A 27,905-nucleotide genomic window follows, 5' to 3' on the forward strand; every position below is an offset into this window, starting at 1 on the left:
ATTTCAATCAGCAGAAATTATTATAACAATATTCAGAGGACAAAAAGAGCTTTGTTTTCGCTGCTCCCTGAAGAAACGGACATAACTGGATGTCCAACTATTTTCACATTTGCTTATTAATACAAAAAAAATGGCTTTTTTAAATTCCATTTGATGACTTATTCTACCATATTTGTTACCACGCGAACATAAAGTGTAACATAACAGATCCCTGACATTGATAATCATAAAAAACTGTAACAAAGCAGACTTTCCCTGTATAGATTTATCATATATCTGGTCTCTAACTCGCTCAAATATACACAAACAAACACAAGTGCTCTCTCAGTGGGTTCACCATTCAACAGCGCTGTTCCCCATCCAGTATTTCGTCAGAAACCAAGGCTTTTCATTCCACAAAACACAACTGAACAAACAAAATAAGAGAAACTTTCCATAGTATTTTTCTATGTGCTCGGGCAGTAAAACAAATGTCTGCAAAAGGACTAAACAGGCTCACAAAATACAACGAAAATTAATTTGTTGTGCAGTAGAAAAAAAAAAGTTGTACATTTTTGTGTAATAAGTTGCAAAATATACATTTACACAATTCTGACATTCTAAATGAACTAAATGGCAAACAAATGCTCTTTAACAGTGATATGTGACAGTGAACATGTATTGCCACAGACCCAATCAGTCCTGTTTAATATACAGTGTCAAAAAAAGGAAACAACCCTGTCAGATAGATGGGAAAACACAAGCTCAAATGCATCTGTGCAAGTCTTACTCTTACTACACTGATGTAGACCAGGGGTGTCCAATCCTGCAGAGATCAGCTCCAACTTTAGCCTGAACGGTTTTAGCAAAGGTCCTTGATGAGCCGTTTCAGGTGTGTTTAATTAAGCTTGGAGCCGAACTCTGCTGGACAGAGGCCCTCCTGAAGCAGGATTGGACATCCATTCTCTCTTTTTTTTTTTGTCACACAGGTTTTTATGAACCACGAACCTTTAAGGCTCGGTGGTAGAGTGCTACAACAGTGTCCAGAATTCAAAATCACATTGACAGATCACCTGCAGGCCTTCCTGTCTGATTGTCTTTTGGGCTCAACTAAAGGCTCAAATGGTTTGTAACCATCTCCGTATACTCTGAGTAGTCAAACGTTCATGTTCTGGGTTCGAAGTGCCTTGTACGACGGTGGCTGGGACTAAGAAGTCTATTGCAAGTCAGGATTTCACAGTAGGCACTTGTACTGATATGAGAATATGTCAAGTCTCGGTCAGTACCAGCTGTCCTCTCTAGAGTGACTTGAGGTGAAGGCGGGTAAGGTCGTCTTGGTTTTTGATAAGATGGGCATACTGAGTTGTGGGCAGAAGATGGTGGTTTTGGTCATTATCAGAGTGTCTTGTTGCTGTCTTTATACTGCGGTTTCACCCAGAGCCGCAGTACAACCTGTTTCTTCAGAAGAAGGGGGCACATCAACACTCACCCTCATTTCAGCGTCCTCCTCTTTCAGCTGCTCTGATAGGTCCACATTAGATTCTGTGAGCATTGTGATTGGAGCTCCTGATTTGTCATCCTCCATTTTGATGTTGAGGCCGTTGTAATCGGCAAGCGAGCCCTGGCTGTAGGCTCCTGCACTGGCGTGAGTGAGTCCGTGGACCTTCTTGAGGTGTTTCTCCAGCGTGGCGTAGACGGTGAACGGGACAGAGCAAAGCTGACACTGAAAGGGTGCGCGTGTCCCGCGGGCACCGTGTGTTTTCATGTGGCGTGTGAGTTTGCTGCTCTGCGCGCAGGCGTAGCTACAGAGTCCGCATCGGTACGGTCTTTCCCCCGTGTGGCTGCGCCGGTGAACCGTAAGGTTGCTGCTGTTACGGAAACACTTTCCGCAGAATTCGCACGCCTCTTCTTTTTTCTTCTTGCCCCCTCCGCTGGTGACCTGCCTCCTTTCGTTCTCCCGCTGCCAGTCCGTGACTATCTCCACGGCCTCCACCTCTTGCTCCCATTCGCCTTGAGGACGATCCTCCCGTTCGGGGCGCTTCGGTGTGCAGTTCCCGCTGGCGATCCCGCTCTCTCCACTTCCACCTGTATCTCCGCTCTCCAGAGAGCCCTCCGAGGGGCTGCCATAGGGAGAAGCCTGTTGAGGTTCACCTTGACCCTCTTCTTCAGCTTCTCTCAGAGGCTGGTAGTACCGCAGCAGATTGCGATCCGCACCCCTGGACTGAGAAGATATCAAGATCAGGCTGGTTCCTCCTGGATGCTTCCCAGCCTCCAAGCTGGCGTTATGACCACCGGAGATATCATTATCTCCCAGTCCAGAAAGCTTTCTGTCCTCATCCGCACTGGCAGGGCTGGGATCGGATGCTTCCGGTCCAGCTGCAGAACGACGGTGGCTTCTCATGTGTCGTGCAAGTTCGCCGCTCTGAGAGAACGTGAGCTGACACACACCGCAGTGATATGGTCTATCGCAGGCGTGAGTGCGCCGGTGCGCGGACAGGCTACGCAGAGACTGAAAGCCCTGGCCACACAGCTGGCAGGAGAAGCCTGTGTGAAGTGGAGGAGAGGACAGGGGGAAAGGTGAAGCGGCTGGAGGAGACGGGGATGGAGACGGCACCACTCCACCGCTGTTGCAGCTCACCTCCGCCAGGCGCTGTAAACACATGGAGAAGTTCAGGCCCTGGAGATCCCGCGGGGCAGGGGTGGAGATGTGAGGTTTGTGAGAGCGAGCGGATCTCACGGAGGACGGCTGGAACGCAGAGGCCAGAGCGGCGCCCAGGTGACGCGGATCCATCGTGGCCGGCGGTTTAGATGTGTGCGCGATGGTGTCGTCCTGGTAGATGCTGAGAGAATGTGCGTTCTGAGCGTGCTGGAGGAGAGTCCATGCGCTGGAGAACACACACTGACACACCTGGCAGGTGAAAATGGAGGGCTCTTCTGTTTTGGAAAGGAAGAGAGAGAGAGAGAGAATTAATTTATCAGTCAAACAAACACCTAAAATCACTCAAAAACACCCTAACAAATGGCATTTTTTTTAAATAGCAGTACATTCAGGAGAGAAAACCAAACTTATTTGACTAATAAATGGTCCATTTTTATTTATTTATGATTTTAACACCATATCGGCAGCAATGGCTATATTCATGGCAATCACAGTATTTCAATTTAAAAATAATTATGATTACAATCAATTCAATACATTGTTTACAATAATTTAACCATTTTTCTTACTGTAAAACAATCAATATACAAAATCAGATATGTATACAAATAGTAACAACAGTATTAATAACATTTACATAGAATCTTTCAATTTAATATGTGTCAAAAATTCTACAATTATTCCAGGAGAAACTTTTTTTTTAAAGTCCATTAATATATTTTCTGAATAAAAATGTTGTCTAATATAATTTTAAAAAGGACATTCTATTGAAATATATAAATAAATATGAAAATAAATACACAAATCACAAACCAGTTTCTCTTCCCCTTTCAATAAATATGAATAAGTGCGTATTCAATGTCTAATTCGGCATTTTGTATATACAACCTGGTCATGTCTATTTTCAAAATAATAACGATTAACTCCTTGATTTAGTACTGGAATCAATAAATGGTCCATAACATGCATATATCTCTCGCTAGCCATGTGGTGGCCAACTGATGAGGTCCATTAACCGAATCTTCATTTCTAGGTTGTGTGAATGTCTATACTAAAATGTGCAAACAAACAGAGCCTTTCTCATGCAGTACATATCTGAGTAATTGAGTGAACTGGAAAGATGTCTATCATGACGCACTGAAAATGAAACGGCAGAAAGGAAAGGCTGCAGGCGAACTTGGTCATTTACAGAAAACAGAACAAAACAGGTAAAACCACAAATACTTGTGAAAACGGGGCAGGTACAGTCCATGGCTATGTTTAGAAAAGAATGCTAACATACTGTTCTTGTTATGTCATATTACACAGGGCCCAATATTAAAAAAATAATATTACATTAAATGTAACAGTATGCTGAATGCAACAATAAACGTTTCAATCAGCTACAATGCTAATCACATGACCTAAATACATTGTATGCTTTGATCTAAGAGATTATGTGGTTTAGTTTATATCAGATTTTGTGTAAAAACATCATCAACTTTCACCAGTCCTATAAAAATAATAAAAGCAAGAGAAATCTTGTTATATACCTGCTGTATACTGTACATTTTGGCAAAAGTATTAGGTTATCCAGGTATTCCTGTGCAGGTCAAGATCATATTGAACCCCAAAATCCAAATGCAGAAATTTTGCTTGACTAAAATGAAGCCTATTTTTGGGGATCATTAAGTTTTTTGCATTGTGATATTTTCATGCCATTCCTTCCAAGTTGTCATTGCAGTAATATTATGGTAGCCTGGGAAAACCCAGACAACTTCCGGCAAATCTAGATTTGCTCTGAAAGTTAGTCTGGCAAAGAGCTCATTCAAGCCCATTTCCAATCCGCCGAAATCGAGGCACCAATCAGAAACGTTGGTTTTTCTTTTCTTTACACGATGACGACAGCGCTGGGATTTTGAAGCAGATTTTGTAGCCTACATTACAAAGATGGATGCCGCCATCGAACATCACTCGTTTGAATCAGCTATCGCGTCTGTTTTAAGCCATTTGAACGTTTCCTTTTTGTTAAAAACCGAGCAAAGAACAACACTCGGAGATGTTTCTCCGCCGCTCTGCATACGTCATCTCCTTCATCGCTCTGATTGGGTTTAGGTCTATCCGCGACGTCCGTTGGTGACGCCCCTCTGGAAATGATTTGTCTATGACGCTTTGCCAGACCATAACTCAGTTACAACTGAGAATGGTCTGGTTTTAACCAGGCTAATATTATGGTAAAGTGGAATATTAAAATTAAATCATATATTATTTAAATTGCATTTATACATAATGGATGCATTTGTTTTTCTGTCCCAAAAAAAAAAAGAAAGAAAAAGATCTATAGGGATGTAACAGTAATGGAAACTTTGGAGGAAAACATTCCTTTCATGAAAATATTGGTCACAACGTATAAAAAAAATCTTTCTTTCTGGAGTGAAATGTGATCGGTTCGTGTTTTCGTGCTAATCACCCATATCTGCACCTTGCTAAAATAATCCAAGTGTTGAACACAGCCCAAAACTCATCCTCCTATTTTACTGCATCACCTCAAGAGAACACGTTTTCCTCATTTTTCCTCGTTTTGCTAATTTTCTTTTCATTAGAAAAGCTGCATGTCACAAACCCCTGCAGGTGTCAGAGCAATAATGAGCCGGGAATGTCAGAAAGCTTGCCTGATTAAAGGTGTGCTCACAGGAGAGAACGACCACGGATGGGCTCCTTCAGCAGCTCTGGTGGTATTTTTAAACGTGGTTAGCTTTGTCTCTATTTCAGAGAGCCGCTCGCCAATTAAGCTGCAAATTGCTAATTAGCGGAACGGAGCAAACGAAGGTTTTATGCAAATGAGTCCTGACTCAGCCTCCTTGATAAATGGGGCCCGTCTGCAAAGAGGATCCCAAAACTGAGAGGAAAATTCATTTCATTTTTTCCCATTCTCTTACAAAGGGTTCAAAGCAGAGTGCTATAAGCCTCTTTTACATCTCCTCAAGTCAAAATCCTTCTGCATTTTATTGGGAGGGGGCAAAAGAAGAAGATTAAGAAGAGCCTCTTCTATTCTCTTCTTTCGTACTCTGTGCCTGGAGAAGAACTCGAGTCAAGAAGCAAGAAGCAGAGGTTAAAACAGACGGAGGAAACGCGTTTAATTTAAGAACAAAAAAGGAATAGCTGCACAGGTCATGAAAAACAAGAGAAAAATCATCGCCCCTGTGACTGCACCTTCACCCCACACACACACACACACACGCACACACAGCCCTTCTGCCTCCAAATCTCTCCCTCGGGTGGAGGGTGCGAGGACGGGTGGAGGGGCTTTTGTCTCAGGGTCTTGGAGTGAAACACAATACCCAGCCTGTCTCTCTCTCTCTCTTCCCTCTCCCTTTCTTTCATTCTTTCCCCTCACTCTTTTTGTAAGGATTCCCATTTGGCCCAGGGTAGCAATTGCATATTAAGCAGAAGCAATAACCGCTAATTAAAAATGCAGATTGGCTGAGAGCGCTAACGAGCAGCAGGCAGAATCTTCTCTCTCTAGGGAACGGAGAGAGGAAGAGAGAGAGAGAGAGAGAGAGAATAAAGGGACAGTTGAAATGAAGAGCAAAGAGAGGGCTGGAGGAAATAAAAATAAGACTATTGATGCATTGTCTAAACTAATTCAATAATCCATTCCTCTCCAAAATCTCTCTATGTCACTAGTTTACACCCACATACACACACACACACGTCTGATGCTTTGTGGGTTAACTGATTTTTCATTGGATGAGTCAAAATGAAAGCACAAAATACGACGTGCATACAAAACGCCCTCATCCAAGCAGAACAAAAATGTATCCTGGGGTTCAAGAGTTGCCAAGAATTGAGTTACTTTTAAACTCGGTCACCGATAGATTTGCTGTTGCATTTAAATGGATCAAATTAGATTCGTTTAGTAAAAATTTGCAAAAACATTTATAACGGATAAAAATATGTATTAACCATTTTATCCGGTTACAACATAGTTTTTATGGGCATGTTTACACGACAGCGAAGTACTAAAAATGGAAACGTTTCCGCGAAAAACGACTAAAAACGCTGCATTCTGCTGCCAGACCAGTAGTTAGCGATGTCACTTTTTATATAATTTAACATGTGTACATTTGAAAATATTATGACCGATAAGCTGATATTAAAATTCTATATTATTTTGTATGAATAAATTAATATTAAAACACTAAAAACTAAAATCAATTGTTTTAAATGCTAAATATATATAGAAAATTTAGGAATCACAACATTATAATACAGTATGAAAAATTGATATTATTTAGAGATTTGCTAAAGATTACATGTGTTATTAAATAATTTGTGTTTTTAAAGATTAACTATATGTGTGTGTTAGATCAATTAAATGGAAAAAAATATTTACAATTAAATATCCAATATGGACATATATTTTTATTTAAAAGTCTAATATCAACAGATAACCAATATGGTACTGATATATTCTGAATCCTTAAAGATCTAACTATATGTAGCACAAGTAAAATAGATATAAATATGACATTGGCCTTGTCAGGCTTCATCTTTCTTCTATGGCTATAAACTTGTCATTTTTTTTGATGATTTTGTTATTTTTAATGAGATAACCTACATTATATGTTATGCCTATACATACAAGTAAATGTAAAATAGTTCACATTTTTTGGTTATGGAGTTAGTGTAAAAGTGTAAAAATATGTCACAATATTACAGTTTTATAAATGCAAATAAATACAGCCTTGATAGACAAGACTTTTAAAAAATATATATATTAAAAAAACTTTTGAATGGCAGTATATTCTTCCAGTGGACTGTTTTTGTCTTGCAGACCTGGCAACCCTGACATGTCAGTTTAAACAAATTATCACTCACTCTCATCCGTATATCACATACTCATTTTGAAATGTCTTTCAAGCAAAAGTTTTATGCTTGGGACAGTCTGAGACTCTGATAGTCTAATAATAATAGACTCTGATAGTGAAAGACTGTTGACAGTGAGGAAGTAACACATTAGCATATTTTGCACCTCTCACCCTGACACCTTTATCAGCGACATACACCTTCACACACACAAAAACACAAGAGGGAATGAACCCCAGAGAATCAAGAAACGTGGACGGACGGATGCAGAGCATGAAAAGGAAGGAAGCGCAAACGTGTGTGTTAGAGGGAGTGAGCGGAAAGCAAGGGTGCGTTTGTTAATCACAATCAATCGGAATCATTTGCTTGCCTCTATAAACGGTCTGTAATGATAAACTAATAAATGTTTGGTTTGCTCGTGTTGTAGGGGGAAAGAATCCGGCCCATATGAGGAAGCGGTTCAGGTCACGGTTCAATAGCATCATACTGAGAAACACCAACACCTGCACAGGCGGACGAGTCCCTCTACGGCCCACTACTGCACTGAGAAACACTCACACACACACACACACACACACACCAACATCCTGTTTAACAGTCGAAAGAGTTCAATGTTTCACCCCAATTTTTTTTTTTTTTTTTTTACAATCTTAAAGGTTTATCGGCATCTTTGCTTCCATGAAGAACTTTTCATTGCACAAAAGGTTTTTCAGATAAGAGGCGCACGATTGGGGTAAAAAAATAATAATCTAATTTTGGATTTTTCTGATAAAAATTCTGATTGAGAATAACATTTCTGTGCTTCTTTTGTGGCTATAAAATAATAATAATAATAATAATAGGTAAAAAAAAGTACATTACTAATTAAAAACTAAATAAGAAATATTACTACAGTAATACTTGACTCAAAAAAAAAAAAAGTATTTAAGAAAAATAATATAATAATTTAATTTTACATTACAACTAAAAAACTAATTTTTACGGCTCGGCTGTCTTAAATTCTTCAAAACTTTTATTTTGATGGAAAACTGCATTAACTGTGATGTTCAGGTGCTCTGAGAAGCTGCAAACATGGGAAAGAATCACGCAGAGCATATATTTATTTAATTACCTTGCAGCCTTTTGCGGTCATATCGCGATTTTGGTTTTATTTTGATTAACCATGCAGTTCTATTTCAGATTATTAAAATGTTCTTCACACTAAGAAAAAGAAATTGGAAACCCGAAATGTTTTTTACTGTGGAATCGCTGCAAAAAAACAAAACGTTTTGAGACCTTTATATTTAAGAGTGTACATTTGACATTTCAAGACTTTATTGTGAAGAGTGCAGTGAGCGGATGGGACTGTGGGAATAACAGCCCAGGTCAGCAGCACCTGTACGACTGAGTGCAGGAATAATGAGGGCTTTGCGCTGTGGGAGTTGTGCAGTTTGCTGGCCTGACTGTGCTGTGTTTACCTGGCCATTTCACCTGAGAGACAGAGCTAAGGAGATGCTCAGGTGTCTTTCCAGCGTCCCCTAGGGCGTGTGTATAAGTGTACGTTTGCTCGCGTGTGTCGCAGAACTACCTATCCCTTCCACACAATTAGACCCGGCGTCTCTAACTCTCCAACTCACCAAGGCCTCAGCGCCACAGCAACGGCGGCCTAATGAGCCGGACTGGGGACGAGGCTGTTAAATGAGGGGACAGTTTACAAAAAAAGACACTAATTAGCAGCTAGAACTCACCGGCTCGGTTGGCCTCCACCCTCACACCTGGCTCTTCCTTCCATCTCCTGCCCTTCACGCGGCGGAGCTCCACAAACCCCGCCTCCACCTGCGTGCGATTGGCCGGAGAGGGAGGGGTGTGGCCCTGAGGTTGGGCTCTGGCTGTGCTACACCCGCCCTGTTTGTGCTGGATGAAGGTGAGGATGTGTGCCAGCGGGAACGCCTGACCACACTGGCCACATGTCAGCAGGTCACGACCTCCATCCTCAGGCGGAGGCATCCGCTCGGGTGACCGCGAGGAGACGACAGGGACGACTGTGGGATCCGGAGCGTCTATGAGCAGAACAACACCATATTTCTGTAAAAATGGTCTTTAGTGCAGGGCTTGACATTAACATCCGCCAACCTAACGCAGTCACCCTTACCAGACACTTTGGCGGGTTGAAATGTATATAATATATACATTTTTCAGGGTTTTTTTTTCAAAAAGCATCTGAAATGATAAACTAAGTGCAATGTAGTGTTATCAAAAATAGCGATTTTTCAATACATATCAATACATAAATATCTGAAGCGCTTCCAATACTAATTTACATACAGAATAGACATGATTCCAGCTGGGCTTTCTCGCTCTCTCATCTCTCCAACAGCGAGTGACACACAAACCCGCCTCCTCTCACTCACTCATTTCAGTTGCTCCGGATGAATATTGTTGGCTGTTACAGGGCTTAGTTTCAGTGTGGGATTGCACATATTGAGCATAATTTTAGTGCATGCACATAAAGCCGTCTCACTACTAAATGGAGTTATTGTTTTGCTGCTTATTGCATTTAAAATACACACAAAATATTGTCAGTTATGTTTTAAGTGAACGTAAACACTTGATAAAGAAAACGCATGTTTAACCGTATAATGGATCCGTGTGTCAGGTCTTAAAGTGACAGCAGCCTATTATTCCTGCTGACAAATTACAATGAGACGATATTAAAGAAATCTATATTTTCCTCATGGTATCGATGTCAAAATTGTGGCCTGTGAAAATGCTGAGTGGCTAGTTCAATTCGATCATTTGTATAGTACTTTTCACAATACATATTGTTTCAAAGAAGCTTTACAACAACAAAAAAATGCATGTCTACATTACAATTTAGAGTGATCTGTTATTAGAGGTGACTGTGTCCAAGTTATGCATTTCAGAAATGTACATACAAATCTAGTGTATGTAGCTAGTAACTTAATAGCCAAAGTGGCTAGTGAGCAAACAAGTTAATGTCCAGCCCTGCTTTAGTGCTATAAAGAGTTAACCCTGGGTCATTCTAAACCTGGGTTAAAGGAACCCTTTCATGTTACATGGTGTTAACAATGAATGCTTGTTATTTATAAACTAATAACAATATGACATTTCACACTGTACATTCCTAAACCCTAGGTAAACATTTTTATTTGCATATTCGCAGTGTCAATGTCAGTGATTGGACGAAAGAGACACACGACCTGTTCATAGAAAGGCTGTAGCATTTTACACCCTGATACCATATATTTCGGATTGTACTATCACTGAATGGACTTTTCGGACTGTGAAAGTAAGTCACTCAACGTATTTATTCCAGTTGGTGTGCTTTCTGTCACCATTTTCCCTTTGTGGGTGCAATTTTTTTCTTACATTGATCAGTAGTACATTTTACTAGGTGAATCTGAGCCATGTGGCTCCTGATGATCCTATAACATGAACTAAAATATCTGTGTACGTGCTTGGGGTGATGCTCAGGAGCAGACCTTTTGACCTTAGGGACTGGTCAGTGTTGACCAGTGCATTTATGTATTAGGTTAAGGCCTGAGAGGGACTGAGGCGCCCTGAGAGGTTTCTGGAAGTTGCAGTCATGCCCTTAAAAGACATAACAGCCCATATCATAGTGTAAACTTAGAAAGAAAGGTCCTTGAAAATGCTATAAGAACCCCCCTTCTGCTCATGCATCTGTGTCACTCCTCGCACAGATTGAACCTCTGTGTGTTTGGGACTGAACCTATTCTTGCAAGAATAAAATACTTCTTTTTACTGAATTTGACTCTGAATGTCTCTTACGCAGTGATATTGATTGGTTAATGATTTTTGCCACAACACCTTCAAATGCTGAAACTGTTTATACAATACAGGGTGTTTCTGTTACTGTCCAAAGCATGTGAATGTGAGGTACATGATTGCTGTAACATTCTCACACTGTCTCGTTTCACACAGCACATGCTTAGAACCACAATACAGGGTCAAAAACACTCAATTTGAGCAGTTTAACCACAGGGTAAAAAGGTGGTGCCAATCCCACTTCTAAACACAAGCGGGGTTTAAAACGACGATAACCAGGGGTTAAGCACAGTGCAACGAGCCCTTGGAAGTCTTGAAATGACCCAACTGAGCGGCTTTGCAACAGCTTCGTTTCTCTTCTAATGTGCTACTTTCAGTTCTCTGCATTTGTCGGCGACGGCGTACTGCTAAACTGTCATCATCAGCAGGCTCTGTCTGGTCAGCAGATACAGATACTGACCACTTCCTGTGTCTCTGCCACCGAGGGCTGCTGTGACAGGAAGTAGAGCGATGCAGCTCCGACATGCTTGAGCAATTCACCCATTAGTGCATGCTGATATATCAGGCTCTTTGCACTGTAGTCGTCCTGCCATGCTCACAAGTCTGCTGACATACACAAGGTGTCTTTCACACCACTCATAACCGCCGGGGCGAATGAGCGTATGTGTGTATGCAGTATGTAAATCAAGCCAGGTCAAAAGCTGAGCCAAACTGAAGAAAAAAATCTTTATTTTACTTTATTTTCAAAGTGTCTAAAGAGAAAGACGCTTTCATATTTTGTCCCTTAGTGCATCTAATGTCATTTTTACACTGCGGTGGCACAGAAGCTGCCTGTATACATTGAAAAAAAGTTGCTGCCTTACTTTTTGAAGTACAATCAACTTGGATGTTTAAGTCATTTCAAATTAAATTACATTAACCCGGTTTTAAAAAAATGAGTTGAAACTTGTATAACTTATAAAATAAGTTGAAAATGGCTAGGTTTAAAGAAAGTTAAAGAAATGCAAAAAACTTTGTCATAACTTATTGATCATATATTTTTTACAGTGTACTACATAAAGTGCATTTAAATTTATGACAATCCGTGCCTAAACTGAAAGTTTCATGCATTGGCCATTGCCCCTTCATACACTGTGAAAGTGACACAGAAGCTCCATACATAGGATAAAATAAACTAAGTTACACAAAAATGTAAATTTATGAAATTTATGAATTACGAATATAGAAACATTACACTACTAATACTACTCTGCAATGATAAAGGCAACATTTAAGGCTGCAATGCTGCTGAATTTCATTTATACAGAAGCAAATCAGCATCTGGGCCGCCTGGGGTGAATCAAATCTCCATATTTAAGTAGGCTACATCTTTATGGAGGATTTCATTTTTATACACAATGAATTTGCTGCAGACACAGATCCTGCTCAGAGCACATTTAACTCGACTGTGAAGAAGGCGAGTTAAGAGGAACTTGCCCTTTGACCTGGGTGCCGCTGCTGTGGTCATGGACTCCAGAGCACACACACACACACACACACACACACACAGAGAGTAAGAGAGAGAGCAAGAGAGAGAGAGCCTGGACTGGATCCAACTGCCCGGGCTAGGCTGTCCATGCCGATGCAGGTACAGACAGTCCTGGGAAGGGGAGGATTTCACCTGTGGTTACTCAAAAATGTCACCTTTCCTGTTTCAACAGCTCTGGTTGTTTGTGCCGACACGCAAAAGGCGCGGCTGCTCTCTCTCACAAATTAGTGACTGGAAGTCCGATTTATTTAAGTGAATCGGTTCTTTCGGACAGTTCGTTTCACGCGTTTAGCGGTTGTTTTCACGTTATCACGTGGCCCTTGACATCTCGTTGGAGAATATTTTAATTGATAAGTAGAGCCATATGCAATGCGGTTTATCACGTTTTTTTCCATTTATTATTAGGGATGTTTATTACAATTTCATATGTCTCAGTTCAGATCACAAAGAAAAGTCATTAAAATCCTAAATATAATGTTCACTTTCATTGTAATACTAAAATCAACTTATAGCTACCTCAAATTAAATGATTAAATACGTGCTAGTAAAATGCAACGAAGTAAAACTAAAATTACCTGTGGTGATAAAATGTCATAGCAACATTACAAAAACACATTTTAGTTTACTAAAATATTTATTTCTCTGACATTCGGCTTTTAAAGTAACTTTGCCTTTTAGCCCCGTCAGTCAATGATTTGGTTCAACCGATTCATTGAACAGATCCGACTCACAAATCAGACTCCGCCAACACACACACATCAAGACTTAAGTCTTGTGGTCAGGTGAGGCACGCACAGCTGCCCACAGTTAGAAGATAAAACAAAACAAGACGATGATCCTGGCATGATCAAAACAATATTTAATATCCACTCGTACGTCTTAGTACGCCGACTATGTTTATCAATCAATTATTAATATCAATAAACAACAACAACAGAAATATTGGAAGTGAAGCAAGCGCACTTGTCAGCAGGTAAAATTAAGAATACCATCCGAGAATGAGGGTGTGTAAAAATATGAAAACTAACTGTAAATATTAAAAAGCAGCCACTAAGGTATGAGTGACGACACCAAAACATAAAGATATCGTGAAGTTGCAATAAGGAAGTGCAATGTTATTGCTCCAACTCGGAACTTTAACCTAAAAAAAAAAAAAAAAAAAACCTTAAATAGCCTATACACATTTAACACGGATTGACTAGTGATTCGATACTTCTCGACAGCAACACATTTAAATAAAAAAAAATACAAAACATGAGGGTATGTTATCATTTCAACTCCAATGTCAAGTTCTGGACACGCACTTGAGTGAGACACAAACCACGTGAAAAGTTATTGGCTAACGTTATTGATCTCTCGTTATTGGTTATGCTCTCTCCCACATTATCCATATTCGGTTCTCCATGCATATGTTGTGTTTTCTCGTGTAAATGTGAATGAAGTTGTCTTGAATCCAGCTTACCTTGCATTGCGCTCAGGTGTTGCGGTCTGCTGCCGAGTTTGCGTCTGGACATAGTGAGAGAAGCTCCTCTAGAACCGAACGACACCAAAACTAAGCGAACACTTTAAATCTCATAAAACACCAATGATGTGTGACTGCTGCTGAGCCCGTCAGTATTCAAGTTCACACACTGTCTCTGTGTGCTGGCCCTACAGGAGGAGGAGGGCATGAGCAACGCCTCCAGCCCTTCAGCCCGCCCATCATCATCATCATCATCATCCTCGGTCTTATCATCACTGACCTCATTAAACAACTCTGCTGTGCTTAAGCAACAACATTAGAGCCACTTTAAACGATTCAAACTCAGTCTATACCTTATCTACCTGTCGTATTGGTGGACTTATGTAAATAGTCGTTTTGATGGCGCGCAGCTGCTGCTCTGACACCAATAAAAATGTGCTGGTTAAGGATGTGGGTGAAGAGGAAGTGGCTTTATCGAGGTCGACTGAGACAGGTGTTTGTTTGGCTGTCCGGCTTGTTTCGAAATCCAAAGTAACTGTCGCTTTACTTTCAGAGGCTTGCTTCTATGTAGTGAATTACGGGGGTAAATACAGGCTGACGGACACTGTTTACATGTGTCTGTGTAAACTGATCAAATTCCCACTTAAAACAGCAATTTGCATAGAATGATTCTCAGTGGTAGTTCTAATAGTGACGTGCGCCATCTGGCGGATAGAACACGTAACAGTGGTGACGGCAAAGAGAACGCGGGAAAAAAAACACCCAAACCAACGGTTTTTTAATCATGATTAGCTTTTTATTTCAATGTCAAAAATCTGTGACCATCGATGATTGTTTCCAATTCAAGATATAACCACTAGACATTTACATTGCTGAGTGAAAAAGATTATGAGCATTTAGAATCTGCATTTTCTGTAAAAGACTTTCTCACTCTTTAATGAAGGGATTATGTACAATGATGAGGTAAAATGCGCAGATTCACCGCTTAGAGACCGTTTACCCCCAAACAAGTAGTCTGTCATTTATTCACCCTCACTGACTTTTTTTTTTCATAGAACACATTAGGCAGAATGACGTGTTTCACAAAAACTCAAGTCAGTCTTGCTAGTTTAGTACATGAGAGTGAGTAAATGACAGTTTTTGCTTTTTTTGGGGGAACTCCATCTTAAAATAGGGTATGAGACACAAGGGAGAGATAGGTCCATCCCAATCTTATGTCACAAAACTCAACACAGATCTCCACAATCAGCAAACCTTGATTAGAATCATAGCAGCTCAAAGCATTCCTGGGAACCCTGCTGTGAAATATCAAGACATCGAGGCAAAATGTGTTTTTAGAGCACGGTGGTGTTCATTTTCACATTTTAGAAATGATTTTATTTGTTTCCATTGCAACCTTCAGAAGATGTATGAAGCTGAAGTGAGTGAAAAGAATTTTATTGGTAATTTTTCCCCAAACTTTCATCTAAACTCATGCGATCTGGTCACCATGGACTCCTAAAATGTCTTGTGTTTTATCAGCCGATTCTTCAGTACCGGTAATGCGGACTCCGTGATCTTGAGCGTGATCTCCTGTTGAGGAAGACAGTAAAAATGGTTGAAATGAGCCTGAACGGCAGTACGTTTAGATCAAATGGACAAGTGTGGCTGGTCCAAACTGGTTTCAGCATACCTTCTAGATGAGCCATAGTCTCGACCTGTGGGTTGTTCAAGATTTATGATTAGAATCTTCTTCATGAGTTTGTTTGTTCATATGTTTTATTCCCACACGTTAAATCTACAGAATCCTTTACCAGAGCACAATTAATTCCACAAGTGTCTCGATTCAGTTCTTTCATAATGTGGATGATAACATCACGTTTTACTGTACGAAGATGGGATTCTTTGGTGCGATGTAAACTCACCGTGTTTAGCGTTGGGAGAGGGCGAGTGACTCTGACGTCCATACTGCCTCTCCCATTCATCCCTTTCTTTTTCCCGCCGCTCCCGCTCCCTACAAGACCAAACAATGACCAAACTGTATCTTCTCCGTTGCAAACCGAGAGGACAGTTCCCACAACATGAACACGTTGCACATGTATATACATGTTGGGACTCACTTCATGCGTATTTTCCGTGCCATTGCGCGAAGAACTCCTTCTCGTTCCTGTGATGGGAGGGGGAAAGCATGAGTGTTTAAGTTCAGAACTACCTGGTACTCCCCACCCACACATACCAAATGTACACCCATGCTTTTACCTGACGCTTGTTTTCTTGTTGCTGGATCTTGGCTTGCGCCGCCTTCTTATCCGCCTTGGCTGATGAAGGTGAAAGCAGAAAGTGAGGCAGGGTCAACAGGCTTTTATTTCAGATGTCTTTCCCATAACACACGCACAGCTTAGAAACATGTGGTATACACTACTATTCAAAACCTTTGGGTCAGTAAGATTTTGAATACTTTTACTCAGCATGGATGCGTTAAATTGATCAAAGGTGACAAAAGATTTCCATTTTAAATTAATTCTGCTCTTTTGAACTTTCTTTTCATCAAAGAATCCAGGAAAACTGTATCATGGTTTTCACAAAAATAAGCAGCACAACTGTTTTTAAGTGTGATAAGAAATGTTTCTTGAGCAGCAAATCATCATATTAGAATAATTTCTGAAGGATCATGAGACACTGAAGACTGGAGTAATGATGCTGAAAATTCAGCTTTGCGTTACAGAAGTAAATTGAATTTAATCGTCATAGTATTTTTGATCAAGCAAATAGACTTCTTTAATAAAAAAAATGCAATAAATAATTATCTGACTCCAAACTGAACAGTAGTGTAATCAGAGCCAGTCAATGCACATTTCACTAAAAATATGATCACTGACTGTATACATGCGCATGTAAACATATGCCAGGAACAGATAAGATCAAACAAAAAAGCTATTACATTAATGCCTCATGTCTAGTCAAATTAATGAACCTTAACACGTTTGTTTCACTAGTAAGGACATTGCGTAAACTTGCATTGATTTTATATCAGGTTAATGATATTTTCTATGGCCTAACCCGACCCCCATCCCTAAAGCAACCCATCATAGAAACGAGCAAAACACTAGATTTAAATGAAAACATGTTTTTTTTTTAACTACTAGTGAAAAATGTCCTCACTAGTTGGTTGTCATAATATTTCACTTATACGGGAGGACATTAGGCCCTCAACAGGTATAGCCAAACCTGTACACACACACACAATTAAAATTCTGTATTATTCAGTATAAGATAAATAAAAAAATCAAATGAGAAAGAACCATATTCATCCCCACAGTCACACAGAGCCGAAGCACAACTAAAACAACGTTCTTACGCAAAATAAATGCAGTTTTGTTGTTTAACTGCTAGAGGGCCAAAAGTTACAGAGAGTACATTTAAATATCCAATTCTGACTGATAAATACATGCCAACCGATATAGTACCGATATATTATTCTTGGCATAAATATTGATGCCTGAATGAGTAACTCACATTGTTTGTTTAGGGCCTTCTGCATTCGGATTTTGAGCTTCTCTTGAGGGGTCATCTTGGGCTGCAATGGACACAAAGACTTTAGAACAAGCAGGATGGGAAAGGTCTTGTTCAGGCAAAGAACAGCGACCGACAACAAGACATCTAATTTACTAGGTTAAGCTTGTGTCTTGTCATGCAGAAATACGAGAGTTTTAAACTACATACAGATCATTTCATACGCTGCATGTTGAATAGCACCAGCTGGTCCCGTTACGCAGAAATGCCGTATTTTGGACGTATTTTTAGGTATATGGAAAGGTGTGAACAGACAAATGAAGGCACTAATTTCGAATAGTACAGAACTGTTGACTCGTTTCCTCTGCAGGTCAGATACACCAACTCGATGGAACAGTTACAAAATGACTGCAACTTTAGCCATTGCAGAAGGAGCTTAAAGCTGTTCAACCTTTACATACAAGGACAATGTGTATTGACTTATGCAGGTGTGTTTAGGTGTGCGAGTGAATGAAGTTGCTCTGCCTGTCTTGACAAGCCCAGGGCAGAAGCAACACCTGAGCTGGGAAACTCTGAGCAAACCTGCTAGGAACCATTATTCCTTTGAAGTTTTCCATTCATTAACAGGTGTCTATCAATAACCTATCATTCAGATAATCATACTTAGTTAAATAAAAGTATAATTTCCTTAAATAGAAGACAAATCTCTCACGGTTCCAAAGAAGAGCACACAGAAATATCGTGTTCTTTCGAGATAACGCTGGTCACCCCCCGCCTCTTTCTTAACACGCATACCAAAAAAAGTCAGGTAAGTTCAGATATGGCTGCCATTCTGCAAACAGAGGGCAGCTGATTACCAAGTGGACAGCCAATCACACACACATTTCAAATGAGAACGGCTCTCTGAAGAGCCGAGAGATGGGCAGGAGCCCCAGCCTGATTGTTAACTGCATCAGCCTGTCAGGGGTGAGGGAGGCGGAGTCTTTAGCAACAAATCGAGATATATCAAATTCTTACTGACTTTGGCAGCTCCAGTCTCTTTACCACCCGGAGTTTCAGGCCTACGAGAGAGAAAAATAAGACACAACATTTAGTAAGTTGTCACTTTTCAGGCATGTGGATCAGCTTAAGACACTAATAAAGTCTACTGTATCAAATTTGAGCTGCAAATTTCAAAAGCCTCTAAATTATTAATATGATCAAAACTGCCGAAAAAACAGTTGTAGCCAATCCACTACATGCCTTCTGTCATCTGATTGATAATTCATATTGTTTAGCAAGCAAAAGGCCTTTAAGTTTAATTCTAAAAACACCCGCCTTCAGGTCTTTTTGCTGTGATATTTCAAAAATTGTATCAGGTAATTGTAGGAATAACTTATATTGTTAGAATTATTTCTGGATGAACTCTTACTAGACTGAAGCAATTTGGGTTTACTTGACTATCTGTACATAATTTTTTAGAAAATTCATGTTAAAATGTACCAAATATGATACATTAGGCTTTAAAAGAGTGTTTATTTGTAAATCTCTGAATCATTATTGTATTTCATTGAATTATATACTTTGCTTACTTTGCTTTGCTTATACTTTTTTCTGATCAAGGCTGTTATCATAAAACTAAGCAGTTAAATATCATACTTAGTCATATTTATGGGAGATACAGAGTGACAACTGATTATTACATGCATTTTGTGTTAGTCTGCTATACTGTTGAAAAAATTTAAATGATTTACATTGCAAGCTATCAGAATTGCATCTTATTTTCTGGCCAAATAAATAACAACTGCACCAAATAGCATAATTTTGCTTAGTTTGGGCCTCTTGAGTAAAATTAATGTTTTTTTTTGACAAGACAGACATGTAGCAATTTGCACAATTCATGTGGTTCATATTTCTCAGGGTAGAAAATATGGAAATCCCATCCCTGACGTTCAAACCGGTAAAGCGTATCTACTTTTCTTTCATAACTTACTTTCTCAGCTTGTCTGCAGAAGCAGGCGTAGCAGAATGGGAGGAGGGGGAGGGGCTGTGGCTGATAGCAGGCGAGTGTGAGGGGCTTTGACTGACGCTGCCACCCCTCCTGTACGCAGAGCTGCGACTCCGACGCTGGTAACGATCACCCGAACGTGAACGCGAGCGAGACCTGAGGGAGGGAGTGTTTCATCCGATCAAATTCACAAAAGACAAACTATACATGTTTTCAATCAAAGAATCTACAGCCTTGAATTCAAGGAAGTTCCTTGCCTGGTTCGTCTGCGGCCCGTGTAGCGCCTCCCCCTATCCCGGTCTCTGTCTCTGTCTCGGTTTCTGTCTCTACCTCGATCCGTGGAACGAGACCTCGTCCTGTCGTATCGTCTCCTCGACCCGACTCCTCCACTGCGCTGCCGTGAACGAGAGTCAGACCGCCGTCGAGAGCGAGAGCGAGACCTGGAGTAACGGCTGTCCCGGTCCCGGCCCCCGCGAGAACGACGACTCCGACGGGAACGTGAGGATGAGCGCGAGGACCGGTGCGAAGAGGAGCGGGAGGAAGAGGATGAGTGACTGGAGGAAGACCGTCTTCGGCTGAAAGATATACACAAAGCGCTATGTCATCATGAGCAACCTATAAAAGCGATTTAATCACAAGACAAGCCAAAGAGATTCTAGCTCTGAGGATTAAATGATTCCAAGCTGTTTTAACCCACAAAATATAATCAACAGACTAAAAAGCCAACTCAGATATCAGCTGGCTCTCTCTCAACCATATCACCAATCATTTTAAAGCTCAACCTGTGGCAATTCTCTTCGCACAGTGGACTACATGCTATCACAGCTGAACACGCTTATAAATAAATGGAGAAAAAGCCACTAAGGAGCCAGAAAGTAGAAAGGGGAAGTTACCGACCGGGAGCCCCTGCTATGACCTGCAGTGTTGGAGGAGGTTTGGCTTGACGCCGCTGCAGGTGGAGGTTGTGCAGCTGTGGCTCCCTCATCCTCACTGCCCCCGAAGCTGGTGATGAAGGTGATCTTGTCATTGCCTGGGGTTCGGGAACGAGAGCGTGACTCTGAACTTGAGTCTGACTCTGGCCTGGGACATGAAGGAGAGAAAAGAGAGAGTAGCAAGATGCATTCATATTAATATATGATGTACATCACTGTTCAAAGGTTTGGGCTCATTACTCCATTCAAAAATCATTCTTACATGATTTGGTGCGATTGGGCTGTTTAATATTTTTGTGGAAACAAGGATACATTTTTTTCAGGATGAATAGAAAGTTTAAAAGAACGACATTTATTTTTACGTAGAAATATTTTGTGATTTTATAAACTTTATCATTGTCACTTCTGGTCAAATTGTGAATAAAAGAAGGAATTTCTTTGAAAGGTATGTAATTGTAATCAGTAATGCACAATATATCTGTCCCATAAATTAGGAGTTTTTTATTTATTTATCATTATTGGTCATATTGTATTGTGCATTGTCATTTACCCTATTTTGGCGCTGATTAACTTTGCAAACTTTTAACCCTCAACATTAATCTTTAAAAACACTAATAACTTAATGTCACTGTTAAATGTAATCTTCAGAAAGTATCAAAATATAAATTTATCATAATGTACATTATAACACCTATTTTCATTTTTTTTAGACAAAACACTATATACTTTTTAATAATGGGCATTTATTGGTTATCAGCTAAATCATGAAAATGAGTTTATCAGTATAGGCCAGAATTTTAATATAGATGCAACCTGAATTGTAATGGTTTTTGGGCAAATTTTTACATAATTTGAACATCATTCAAAACTAATGTGCGAAATATCAATCCATCAAAAACACTTACCGTTTGTAGGGGTCGTATGTAGGACTGTCTCTTCTGGCATAGCTGTTTTTGAAATTCACATTCATTTCAGTTAATCAATTTTCAATCAAAACATCAGTAATGTGAAGGTGGTGCACATACATTTTTTTTTGTCTTTTTAGGAAAATAAGTGTGTATATATATATATATAAATACACACACACTTTTAAATTTTTGAATGTTTAAAAGGTTAGTAAATTGGGTGGTGGTTATGGAACCAGAAATAGAGACTGAATACAAATAACAATGTAAGACACTACTAATAAGTCTGGGATTATTATTTATGAGTAAAAACATTCAAACTTTGTCACCCATCTAAAAACTTGTAGCTCATATTTGTTGTGCTGTTACCTTGGTGGGCTGATCTGCCGGCCTTTCATATACTTCTCTCTAAACTCTCTTCGCTGTCTGCGAGACCGCCGGCCCTGATGGAAGCAAAGCAACATTAAAGTATTACCAATACGAATAAAAAACCCAAACAACTTATTGGGAGAGAAGAACAGTTGAAAAGCTTCTGCCCATACAGAGTACATGGCCTTCTCTGCTTCCAGTGCTTTAGCATGCTTAATGGCCTCCACTTCCTCCTTGTCCTTCCTCAACATCCTGCCACAAAGACACATCAGATTTTAACTACACTTTACGTTTTTTTTAAAGAAGATTTACAAGAAAAATACAGTGTGTTAATTACGGGTGCTTTCACACTTGGTTCGATTGCCTGGTTCGACCTTGAGTTCGATTGCTCCCCCCACTGGACTGTGTTCACATCATATTATTTGGGTCCGGACCAAAAAAAAACCCCCAAAACATTCAGTCCTGGTCAGCTTAGCGGTCACATTGGCATTTTAACATCGGACCAAAAGGCATAGGAATACGTACACAACCTGATCGTTTTTTTGAGCTTTTATTACATATATTTCGTGACGGAACTTACCAAACATCCAAAATGATGCGATGTTCTGGGCCAGCCTTTCTCAAAGTGGGTGCCGCGGCACACTGGGGTGCCCCCTGACTTTGTCAGGGGTGCCGCCAAAAAATTACGTAGGCTAAAAATACATATATATATATATTTGAATTTACATAAATACATTCTTCTTCTTTTTAAACATATGAACGTATTAATAAAATTGTAAATTCATTTTAGATAAATATATATATATAAAATTAACCATAGAAATCCGTCTCACAAGGCCGAAGCAAGACACACTCACAACTTGACGCAAGTGACGCAACCCATAGCACCGCGTTATAGCAACAACACCGACCGCGCGAACGTGCGTCACACAGCAACTGCAGGCTCTGACAAACACACATACAAACTATACTATACTTCTGCATAACGTGTCTCTTTTTACAACAAAAATGTGAATTCTGCCGGTATTCAGACAGTCCCATGCATACAGATACAGATCAGGCCTACAATCGCCTACGTAGGCGAAATTTGTTTGACATTTCTAATCGTAAACACAGCCATGTCGAAGCCTGCAGCAATGTTTTTCATTGATGTTATGGCAGTCCACTCTGCTTATTGTTTTTCGAGAATCTTGCACTCCTGTTTGTCATTGTGCACGAAACTTCATGCCAATAAATCATCAGAAATATTGCTGACTTATGCGCGTCTCAAGCGCACTCTTTACGCTCGTGCTAATGCCTGTTAGTTGTCCGTGGATTTGCCTATATTTGGCGCTGAAAATGGAAACGTCTTTAGACATGGAAAATCGATTTTACAATCGATTCAATGAACGTTTATGTCTCAAAAATCGATCAGGATTTTTTCACAAAACTGATAGCCCTGTAAAGTTGTTATTATTATTGTTATTGTTATTTACAGTTCGTATTATGCTCTGTTCATTACTGTTCTGTCTAAATAAACAGGACATTTGCATTTACATTTGGGTTATGCAGTGTTTTTAATTTATATTTTACACTGGGGTGCCTTGAGATTTTATGCACTTTTGAAAGGTGCCCCGACTGAAAAAAGTTTGAGAAAGGCTGTTCTGGGCTAAATGCGCTCACCCTACATATGATGGTATTTTGACCAGCTGAGAACTCGTAAAGAGCTTTTAAAACGTGTAAAGGAGTAAAAACAGCATCAGAAATCCCTTCGTCACACACACAAGCGAAGATCTGCTGCGAGGAGACGTGGTTCTGATGCCTGTACTGAACTGTGATAGACAACATAGCGACTATCACGAGAAAAAACAGGTGTCCTTTTTAGGGTCGCATCTTGTGACATCATGACATGTCCCGTTTTTGATTAGCATACATGTCTTTGGTCCGGGGTTAGTTTAGTTTATTAGTTTATAATGACGTGGACAGTTCCTTTTGATAAAAAGAGCAGCTTTAGCCTGATTGTCAGTTGTCAATAGGCATGTATCAAATAAAATACATTACAATTATATTGTGTATAGTGTTGCGTTCATATTTCATTAAAACAGCACTAGAGTTTGTTTGGAAGCGGACCAACACTCATCTTTTCAGCGTCTCGGTCCGCTTGTTTGGTGCGCACCAGGGTTCAGATGGCAGCCTTCACACACTTATTCAAATGAGCCGCACTAACAGAGCAATCGCACCAGGGTTTGTTTTAATCAAACCAAACATGCAGAGTGTGAACACACCCTAAAGAAGCAGCGGTTTACCCCTACGTCATCAACAGCGGTTCACCTCCGGGATTTAGCATACTTGAGTTCATCTCAGCAGCGAACTCGTACCCCAGACCACCCTTTTTATGCGGACTCGGGTACGGTTTGTGGGTACCTGTTCATCACCCAGATCAACTGAACTCTTCGACCTCAATCAGACCCAGGTGCACACCAAAAATGCAAGCGTGAAAGCACCCTAAGACTCAATCAATGTAACAATCAATCTCCTCTGATTTGCATTACAATGGTTTAGCTGAAGAATGTGTGAACAAACCAAACAAAGTCCCCCTCTGCCATGCCGTAAGTGGTGCCCATCTTGTTAATCTCCGTCACCTGCTCTGGGTTCAGTTCATCTACATCCACCTCAACATCTACAACATGAGAAAGCATTCACACACATTGGTTACCTTCTATATTCTGTTGAAGTAAATCACATTTCTAGAGTGTTAGTATATTATAAAAAAAGCATTGTCCCAACAGGAAGTGTTTATTGTATATGAAGGACACACCAATATCAGGGATGACTTCGTCTTCCTCAGAATCGCTGTTTTCTGAGTCCTCCTCGTTTCCCTTCTCTGTCTCTTCATCTGGTTCAGTCACTGTGCTGTCCTCATATGTATAACCGATCTGAGCTTTCTTCTCAGAAAGTCTAGAGAAAAACATAAGATGTGATCATTCTAACTGAATGTATTTTCAGGCATACATTTGGTAACTAATGATTCACAAGATCATACTTTTTCTTTTCATCCTCATTTGGTTTCTGTAGGCCACCGTAGAGTTCATCCACATAGATCTGGTACAAACACTGCTCTTCAGAGACTACAAAATGACAAGAACATTTGTGTGGGTTCTTCCAAGTTTATCAATGGCATCTAGTCACATTACACGGGTCAAAATTTGATTGAAGCATGCTGAAATTAAAGGGGACTCACTGGTCGCAAAGTCATTCTGCACCAGACCTCTATAGCGTTCATAATTGCACTTCCTCTCTTCTGATTCCTGCTCTGGGGTGCTGTGAAAAAACAATGAGCTCTATCAACAATTACACAAAGTAGCAACCAGTTCTGCATTATTTTATCAAAACATCTTTAACTATCTGGTGGTCTAGTCATTTTAGACCAGAAATGGCACTTTTTTAAATTAAAAAAACAAAATGTGAACATGATTAGAAGTTTAAAAGGTCTTAAAGTCACACTTGTGATCTTCATGGTCCAAAATGACATCCATAGGAAATTAATGGGAAATATAAAAATGAAGAGCAATTTTTTGGGTGTCTACAAAACAAAGCAGTACTTGACAATGTCTAAATATATATCCAAACACAAAACAAAAAAGTAGTTATGTCTGTAAATAATCTTATAAGCAACAATATTTACTTATGATTAAAATAATGATTAGTCATATTATGAATAAAAATAGTACCATAAAACCCCCTGAAACTCCTAAATATTAAGGAATAAATAATACTGAAACAAAATCCCTATCGTCTTTGCACTGTTTTGACTGCCGAGGATCACAAGTGTGACCCCTAAATGAGAAATACCAGAGTTAAATTGAAAAATCATTAATTATACACTGTGCCCATGTATTTGTATACCTTATTTTGTATGCTATATATTGTATAGTTCTTAGAATACTCAAGGTAATTTATTTTAGTTTCCAGCATGAGATGCAATAAGATCAGACTACTCACGTAGTGTTCAGGAGAGGTATAGGTGTATAGGTGGGGATGTAGTCCAGGTGTGCCCTGACATCAAATCTATCAATCATGTTGTTGGTATCTCCTTGCCAAGGCATCCTGTTAGAACATAAGATGAAGTTGTGACAGTTTTCCAAGAAAACCCATTAAAATGGGCTAATTTTATGTTGGTGTGGGAACTATGAGCATTTATGCAGACTGATCTGTATGCTAGTGACATACATGTTGATGGGACTCTCAGCTGCCAGGGCTACAGCTGAATCCAGGTGGATTTTGTACGCTCGACCATGAACCTGCAGGAACTGGGCTGGATCCTTTTTCTACACAGAACAAGAGAAGTGTGTTTCTTCATTCAAAAGCCTCTGTCCAGTACCAGGATTAAGCTGTGCTCAGGAAACAAAACATGATGAAAGTGATGTCAAGGTCACAGACTCTTGTCTTTTGACTTACGATTTTCTCATAGTACTCTCTGCGTCTCTCCCCACGCCGCTTGTAGTCCACCATCATCCCGCGCAGTTTCCGCTCATGTTTGCGGGCCTCCTGCCACATGACGGCGCCGCTTGGGGTTGGGCCGCGTCGGGGCAGGGCTGCTATTAGGGGACACAGATGATTCAAATCAACCAACCTATCCAACAAACACAATAGTTGCCACATACAGTGCCACTCTGGATCTTTACACTTGGAGAAAGGTATATTTCACCACGGGAAAACATGGTGAATTTACACCGCAAAGGTGGCACAGAAGCTTTTCTGAAGTGGCAATTAGCTGTCTTTACACAGACTGTTTAATGCTGCTCAGAAGTGGCATAAATGCATTTACACAGCAATTGTAACTTCATATTGTTAAACAAGGGGCTTAGGTGGGTCAGAGCAGGCATAATTTAGTCTGGCTTGCATGCTGCATTGCATCTTCACATATAATTTTGAGTAGGCTTCTCAGTTCTGTGTAAAGACACACTGCAGCATAAAAGCCAGACTAATATATCCCTGCTCTAACCCATCTCAGCATTTAGTATAACAACATGCAGTTAAAATGTGTGTAAATGCATTAATGCCACCTCTGAGCAGCATTAAACAATGTGTGAAGACACCAAATTGCCACTTCAGAAGCGCTTCTTTGCCACCTTCGGTGCATAGGAAATGTGGTATTATATTGTATGGTTTTCACCACTGCACGTTAACTGTATAAGGAAAATACGCCACTTGTGTGTCATACGTGTCAATCAATACAACGGTCACAAAAATATTAAGAAAACTGGTTAACCGTCATTACTGAACACCGAAAATGTGTCTAACCACTTAAAGGCAAGGGTGTTAGGTTACAGATTAACAAACCTGATCAATAAAGTTTGACACGGCCATCTTTTGAGTAAAAATAGTAGCGTTCGCTTCACTAATAAAATCAAAACTATATAATTAGCAGCTACCAATGTTTGAAACGCTTGGTCTTCACAGTAGAATTGCATAGTAACACATTTTTAACTAACGTTACTCGGTAACAAAATTAAGTGTTGACATAGCCAAGTGGCTGAAGCCTCACAGGCTAACAACACATAAGTTGCATGCCAATTCTGTCAGTGATTCATACTGTATTTATGAACACACACTAAGGACTGTCAATTATTTAGCTCCCGTGCAAAGTTAAGATTTACAGCTCACGTGCAATTCTGTATAATGTTGCAAAAAGCTGGCGGACGTACCCGCTAACGCTAACGTGCTAGCTGCTATTTTTCACATCTAGCGTTAGCTAACACAGCCGACGATGAAGCTATGTGATAGTCACCAAATTCCTTTTGCAAGTTATATGATAAAAATGAATTACCTGTTTATGTTTACAGTATGTATAATCTGATTTTTCGTGACAGAAAAACACATACGTCGGTCACCACCAACTGAAACAGGCCGCTAGTTTACATACATGCGCGTGCCATAGACTGGCGCGTGCACGCCTCCCTGCGCATGAGCAGCTCA

General features: G+C 40.1%; 2 protein-coding genes across 3 annotated transcripts; both read right to left on the reverse strand.

Moving 5' to 3' along the window:
- Positions 1–1,029: 1,029 nt before the first annotated feature.
- On the reverse strand, positions 1,030–14,497 carry znf296 (zinc finger protein 296). Its single transcript, XM_056256442.1, has 3 exons — positions 14,263–14,497; positions 9,214–9,525; positions 1,030–2,913 (listed from the first exon to the last, which is right to left on the reverse strand). Exons 1-3 carry the CDS (start codon positions 14,312–14,314, stop codon positions 1,397–1,399), a joined length of 1,881 nt encoding a protein of 626 aa, XP_056112417.1. The 5' UTR covers positions 14,315–14,497; the 3' UTR covers positions 1,030–1,396.
- A 1,231-nt stretch (positions 14,498–15,728) lies between these two features.
- On the reverse strand, positions 15,729–27,893 carry clasrp (CLK4-associating serine/arginine rich protein). Of its 2 annotated transcripts, XM_056256451.1 has the most exons (21): positions 27,757–27,893; positions 26,385–26,524; positions 26,157–26,254; positions 25,929–26,033; positions 25,168–25,247; positions 24,970–25,054; positions 24,745–24,884; positions 24,510–24,606; positions 22,121–22,199; positions 21,948–22,021; positions 21,579–21,620; positions 20,639–20,821; positions 19,999–20,316; positions 19,727–19,897; positions 18,776–18,815; positions 17,758–17,818; positions 16,501–16,559; positions 16,362–16,408; positions 16,167–16,255; positions 15,935–15,959; positions 15,729–15,834 (listed from the first exon to the last, which is right to left on the reverse strand). In XM_056256451.1, exons 2-21 carry the CDS (start codon positions 26,481–26,483, stop codon positions 15,792–15,794), a joined length of 1,935 nt encoding a protein of 644 aa, XP_056112426.1. In that variant the 5' UTR covers positions 26,484–26,524; positions 27,757–27,893; the 3' UTR covers positions 15,729–15,791. The 2 variants fall into 2 exon arrangements, with proteins under 2 accessions (XP_056112426.1, XP_056112433.1); XM_056256458.1 differs by lacking the exons at positions 15,729–15,834; positions 15,935–15,959; positions 16,167–16,255; positions 16,362–16,408 and having other exon boundaries at positions 18,772–18,815.
- Between the last annotated feature and the right edge of the window lie 12 nt (positions 27,894–27,905).

The sequence above is a fragment of the Rhinichthys klamathensis genome, unplaced genomic scaffold (assembly GCF_029890125.1).
Source record: "Rhinichthys klamathensis goyatoka isolate OS25496 unplaced genomic scaffold, OSU_Roscu_1.1 h1tg000005l_1, whole genome shotgun sequence".
NCBI classification, from domain to species: Eukaryota; Metazoa; Chordata; class Actinopteri; order Cypriniformes; family Leuciscidae; genus Rhinichthys; species Rhinichthys klamathensis.

Coding starts and splice junctions, on each gene's coding strand:
- znf296 (XM_056256442.1), bottom strand. CDS start 14,314: ATGTCCAGACGCAAACTCGGCAGCAGACCGCAACACCTGAGCGCAATG. Junction 9,526..14,262: donor ACACCTGAGCGCAATGCAAG/GTAAGCTGGATT, acceptor TTCTGCTCATAG/ACGCTCCGGATCCCACAGTC. Junction 2,914..9,213: donor GGTGGAGGCCAACCGAGCCG/GTGAGTTCTAGC, acceptor TTTCCAAAACAG/AAGAGCCCTCCATTTTCACC.
- clasrp (XM_056256451.1), bottom strand. CDS start 26,483: ATGTGGCAGGAGGCCCGCAAACATGAGCGGAAACTGCGCGGGATGATG. Junction 24,885..24,969: donor AATGAGGATGAAAAGAAAAA/GTATGATCTTGT, acceptor GTTTTTCTCTAG/ACTTTCTGAGAAGAAAGCTC. Junction 22,022..22,120: donor CAGAGAAGGCCATGTACTCT/GTATGGGCAGAA, acceptor TGCTTCCATCAG/GGCCGGCGGTCTCGCAGACA.